Consider the following 6,118-nt stretch of genomic DNA (forward strand, 5'->3'; position numbering starts at 1 on the left):
TCCATGTTCGTCTGAGCTCTTGAGACACATTTCCCAAGCAGGAATGAGACCGGGGCCCGCGATTTGCAATGTTCGGGGTCTCCACAATGAGCGGCTTCCGTTTTGGTCGGGGATCACAGTGCTTACCAGGGGTTCTGTAGCGGCAAGAACCCGAGTCGGCCAGGAGCAGTGTTCTGAGGGGGCGCGAGGGGTCTCTTGAGGCCAAAGAAGAAGCACCGACTGGAAGGCTGAAGGGCCAAAAAGGGCTGGCTGTAGGTCACACTTGAGATCACGGCCCGTAGGGCCGGGGTCTCAGTGTGACCTACAGTCAGTCAGTTAGAGGGCTTCTTGCACCGGTTTGGGAAAGCGTTCCTCTGTTTCAGCCAGAGATCGCCAATTCCGAACAGTCGGCTCTGTATCGGTCTGAGCTCTGGGGGCCCACTTCCCAGCAGGAACATGGTAGGGCCTGCGGTTTACATTGGCCAGGGCCTCTGCAATAAAGCGGGGCTCCTGTATCGTTCAGGGGCCACAGAACCTAAGAGGGTATCTTGTGTCAACAAGGGGTGTAGAGTCTGTGAGGGAATTTGGTCAACAGGGACGGGGACGGCACCTCGAATAAAAGAGGACTCTTGCGTTGGTCAGAGCCCTCTGACAATGAAAACAAATGAGACTTGATGGTTGTTCACAGTGAGAAAATGAAAGACCAATGGCGATTACCGTGGTGTGCCAGTGTGCCAGTCAGGGCTTTCAGTACCGAACGGTGAGCCCTCCAACCAAATTTCAGCATGGGCCCCTTAAGCCGAACTGGAATCTATGTTAGTTTCCATGGAATCCAACATAGATTCCATGGAGTCTGTGGAAGTTAAGTTGGAATCTATGTTAAACCGAATCAGACCACCTGCGGCGATCAGGAATGTTGTTGCGTCAATGAGGGTTAGTGCATCGATCCGAAGTCAGCCACGTGGGTCAGAAGGTCTATAACGTCAGGGAGGGGACCAATGTGATACAGTGTATCCCTCCAAGGGCCTCCGGATGGGTCAGGGGATCCGCCCCATGTCGCCAGAATCGCAGCCGGAAGGCACGCCATGGTGGGACGGAATACCCCTCAGCCTTGACCGGGAACAGTCATGTGCTCCCTAGTGTTCTACTCAAGGGAAACAAATATGGGATCTCATTAGTGTAGAAAACAGTAGGTCGAACTTAGTTTCAAAATGAACAACGCCATCCCATGTTTGTCCGAGAACATTTGTTCTCTCGTAGAATCGACCAATGAAATAAATTGCATCAAACAAGGTTTGAACATGCCCGCCGGCAATCTCGGGAGCAAGGACAGCGATGGCCCGGATGGCGGCCTCCGTAAAACCGAGCAGCGTTAGCGACCGCAAGTAACGCCAGCTGGCGGGCGCCGTGCACGCGAGAACCACGGTTGTAAAATAAGGGCTCCGAGTGTCGGTCAAAATTTATTCATAACCCTCAAAGATGAGACTCGGCGCATTTTTAACAGCTTTTAGGTTGCCTTTTGGATAGGTAGATAGTTATAGCAATACAAAAAATAGAAATGCTACCTTTACTCTTCCGGTTTCACCACCAGATTCCAGCACTACTTCGCCGTGCTGTAAAGGCCAATCCGTTCGGATCATCAATCTAAAAATCGTGCAGATGAAGTATACGTCCAGACGACCTTCGAACTCTATAATTTAACATACTATAGCGTTCAAAGGTCCCGATTTACAACGTTTACTAATTTTCGTCCGCCTATTGGCCACGGCTTAGAGTTAACCGCAGGCCAACGCTGCGCGGCCTATGGAGATTGCAACTCCAGGCGTCGAGATTTTTGCTAAGATTTGTGAGCGCGCATGCTCACACAAACTTTGTTTGGTCATTCTAATGCAAATTGTTGCCCCATTTCGACGTACATTCGCGGGATACCTAATATTCTGTACAGCCGATATAAAAAATCTGACAAAGCTTCCGAGTTTATCGGTTCAGAAAGAGTCCACTGGATCGTTGCCAAAATAACATCAATGGCTTATTTCATGTATTTGTTCAAAACATGATTTCTTGGGTTCATTTACTTTGCAATTCAGGCAAATTGATCTCATGGTAAGCTTCTGGTCACGCGATTATTTTTGTTTGGGGGGGGGGGGGACCATTCACAATCAGTGGGCCAAATTGTCAACCCATACCTCCCCTCCCCCGCTTGCCAGGGATCTGGTTGCGCACTGTTACACATCCAGGAGGACGAAAAACCCTGACGCGTTTTCGTCACACGACATAGTGCTGAAGTTATCCGCCACTTACTTTTTTCTTGTTGCTAGGGCTCAGGACATTTTGCGAGCTCCCTCTTGTACATGTTTTGACGCTGCTTGCCTGAAGGCCACGGCCTGTAGGCGAAGAGCTGCCGAGTTAGGCTACATCTGAGGGCCATGGTGTGTTTGACCTCGAGACCAGGCGGCGCGTGAAGACGCGCGGGCAGCCATGCCCCGCACCCTGGCCCCAGAGCGCGCAAACGACAGGAGCGGGGGCCGTGTGCGCTGGCTGGCCCGGATCGAGTGCTGACCAATCGATACAGCAGTGTGCACCAGACCGCGTTGATAAACTTCCCAGACCCGCGCGAAATTATACTTCGTGGCGGTAAAGCGTCGAGTCATTGAGAGAAGTGGAGCCGGCTTCGTGATTCTACATATTTCTGCTGATTTTGGCGCAGTTTTCAGTTTAAAGGGGACAGACCCCGCTCTCACCAGTGCCGGGTATTGAATAACTCGCGCATGAGGATTGCTAAAATAAAGTGAACGCCTGAGACACCCGAAGTACGAAATGGGCCATTTGTCTTTATTACTATTCACGTTCAAAAAGCTGGCCGCAGCTGCAAACGGGACGACCCTCTTCACGTGTGGTCACCACCGTCCGGGGCCTGACGGGTGCCCCAATCAATAGATGTTCATATGACAATAAATTCACTGCAGTGATTGCGCTGAGACTCTGGGCTTTTACCGGCATTATGTATTACCTTGCTTATGTAAAATTTATTTCAAGGGCAGTCTGGGATTAAAGTGCGCTAAACAGGTATTTCCCGCCACCGGTGAGTGCAGCCATAATAACTATAATGGATTTTAACAAGGCTTTTGATGGCGATACGCGAGGAGTGCGGTGAAAGAACGTCTCGAATCGGTGCCATGCGCAACAGGATCTGGGTTAGTCTTGAGGACGAAGTTGAGTTGTCTTGTTCTGTGGTTGGAGTTGGGCGCACGCAATGCCATAAGTACTTGTGCGATTGAATTGGGACGAACATTGAGTTGTTTTCTGCTTAATTATCCAACTTTATCGGTGTCCGCCATCACCTTAAGATACACAGTTCACCTCATGCAGATGTATTGACTTTGAAGCTCGTCCCTTTGTACATTCTGCTGGAAAACATTGAGCAGCTAACTGGCCTGAAAACGACCAATGAAAATACACCTTACACTCAGATCTTCATGCCTAAATCCAATGCAACTGTTATATCATATACAATATCAATTGTCATATTTCACTGCATGAGGCTTTACTAGCTGACGAGGTACACGGGAGGAGCTGGTGGGAGGGACTAGAGCCAGCTGCGGTGCGCGCATGGAGCGGACTGGGACCGACCAGCTGCACGACGCACAGCGCTGCACAATGCTACAGTCCCCTGTCGACCCCACAGGGGAGGCCAAGCTTGCATGCACATATGGGTCCTGGGAAACAAGCCACTCCCCCCTTACGAAATGTAGAAGATGTTTCGTTACATACGTGACTATGTGTTGACAGTTACAATTCCAAGAAAACACGCAACGAAAAGAAGATCAAGAAAATGCGATGTTCTTCGATGCGCCAGATATTGCTCTTCTGCTGCGCACTAAACTTGGTTTTCAGAGAAACATTTTATGCTGCACCCCCGCGATTGTGAAATTATACACACTAGCCTTGCGGGGGTGCTGGCACCGCCTCGAGCATCAGCACTCCTTTCCTCGTTCCTGGCAAGCCGCGTGTGTGGACACTGAACAGATCTACGCGTAAACTTGTTACCGGCGGGCGGGGCGAGTTTCTGACGCTCGGTTCGTGCCAGGACCAGCCTGACACGGACCGGCCGCGGCAAGCCGACTCAGCTCATGACTGACGTCGATGCGGAGCGACGCCGCATCGTCGATGCCGCGCCACCAATGCCCTCGGCCACACCCGCCCAGCCGCCAGCGCCCACGACCCCCGCTCAGCCACCAGCGCCACCAACCCCATCCGCTCAGTCGCCAGCGCCCTCGGCTTAACCGGCTCAGCCGCCAGCGCCCTTGACACCCCGCTCAGTCACCAGCGCCACCAACCCCATCCGCTCAGCCACCAGCGCCCTCGACGCCCCTCGTTCACGTCTGCCCGTACGCCGCCCGGATCACGTCTTTGTGCTGCGGGAACAGCTGCAGCAGGCGCGCCGGCTCGGCCAGCGTGTACTGGAGTCGATCGAGCGCTGGCACCGCCGAGCCGCTGAGGAGGACGTACTCGGAGTCGGAGAGCACCTCGGTGGCGAGCCAGCCGCCGGTGGGCAGCGCCAGCTGATACTTGGCGCCACGGTGCCGCAGTGGGTCACCCAGCACCATGCGCTGGTAGCGGCCCGACGCGCTCAGAGTGTGGAAGGCCACCGCCGCGCCGCGGTGGTGCCACACGAACGGCTGGCTGTCCGAGTTAATGTTCAGCCAGGGGATCCGCGTGCCGGCCGGCTGCAGCTCCAGGATCGTGTTGGTGGCCGCCACGCCCGGCTCGGTCGACGGCTTGTCGGAGGTGAAGACGGGTGTGTAGTAGGTGCCCGCCTGTGGGGTGTGAGCGTGCCGTTGGCGGAGGCGCAACATGCTAGGGGAGGCGTCATTAGTGCGACGGAGGCTGGCACTGACAGGTGCCGGGGCCTTGGCATCAGCACTAAGTAGCCCTCGGGGTCCCAAGGTCCAATGTTTGGATTTAAATCTCAAATGCAAGCAGTCAACTCGGAGCGGAGACAAAGTTGTGAAGATCTGACGAATAATCATGAACATCTGACAAAAATCATAAATATATGACATAAAGGTTTTTGTAAGGACCTGACAACTAGTCATGAGGATCTGGCAGATTTTTGTGAATACCTGATAACTAGTCGTGAAGGTCTGACAAATAACCATACAGATCTTACCAATAATCGTAAAGATCTGGCAAATAATTGTGAAAATCTAGACCGGCCCATTAATTTCCATTTTAGCAAATGACGCAGCGTGAGCTATAGGCGACTAGATTCTTTCAGAATGCTACAACTGCATGATAAACAACCAGGTTTAATTCCAGGATATAGGAGACATGATAAATGGTCGGCTCTGATGTCAAGTTGTTCCAGCAACAAGGTAGACGGTTAGTTTCTAAGTGCAACTCACGATGATCTCCGACCAAACGGATGCGAAGCAAATAGAACAGCTCACACGCAACCCACTTACCTCCTTACTCAAGAAAAAGACGCATGCGATCAAGTAAAAGAGCTGAAGCGAACAAATCCTCGTGTAGCACTCGTCATCAGCGTGACATTTACCGGGGTCTTCTGCATGCCGAGCTTGTGGACGAGAGTCAGGTAGTCCGCCGGGCACGTGGTTTGCTGGAGCGCGCTGGTGATGCGTGCCAGCTCGCCGACCAGATCTTCCAGCTGGTGCTGGGCGCGGGCGCCAGCGCCGACCACCAGCACGAGCAGCAGCAGCCGCCGCGCAGCCTGCTCGGATGCCGTCATGGCTGTGGCTCGTTGCGGGTTCGGCCGGCTTGGTTTATGGGACGGCGCCGCCCCCGCCACGGCCGTCCCGGCCACATCCAACTCCGGCCCAGCGGCCAACCGGCTGCGCCTGGGCCACCTGCAGCGGCGCTCTACCGCTTCAAAGCCGGGCGGTGCGCCGCGCTTCGGGAGTGCATCCGGGCAGATGCAAATGAGCAGAACATAGGGAACCTTTGATATCGAGCTATCCGATCACTCCAGGTTTGGACGACCGTGCTTCCAGTATACGAAAAAGTCTGAAGCGCACCGTGGTGTTTTCAAAATCTTAAAGGAAGTCACTCTTGCTTTTTTGGATGCATCGCCTTGTGGTTTCGTTTGATCGGGATGTGGGAGAGTTATGACAGCCTGACG

At 53.4% G+C, this 6,118-nt stretch overlaps 1 protein-coding gene across 1 annotated transcript; it reads right to left on the reverse strand.

Annotated features, from left to right (window-relative positions):
- Window positions 1-4,232: 4,232 nt before the first annotated feature.
- LOC119092258 (uncharacterized) lies at window positions 4,233-5,728 on the reverse strand. Its single transcript, XM_037215229.1, has 2 exons — window positions 5,537-5,728; window positions 4,233-4,796 (listed from the first exon to the last, which is right to left on the reverse strand). Exons 1-2 carry the CDS (start codon window positions 5,726-5,728, stop codon window positions 4,356-4,358), a joined length of 633 nt encoding a protein of 210 aa, XP_037071124.1. The 3' UTR covers window positions 4,233-4,355.
- Between the last annotated feature and the right edge of the window lie 390 nt (window positions 5,729-6,118).

This window comes from Pollicipes pollicipes, unplaced genomic scaffold (genome assembly GCF_011947565.3).
Source record: "Pollicipes pollicipes isolate AB1234 unplaced genomic scaffold, Ppol_2.1 Scaffold_3447;HRSCAF=4054_pilon_pilon_pilon, whole genome shotgun sequence".
In the NCBI taxonomy this organism is placed as follows: domain Eukaryota; kingdom Metazoa; phylum Arthropoda; class Thecostraca; order Pollicipedomorpha; family Pollicipedidae; genus Pollicipes; species Pollicipes pollicipes.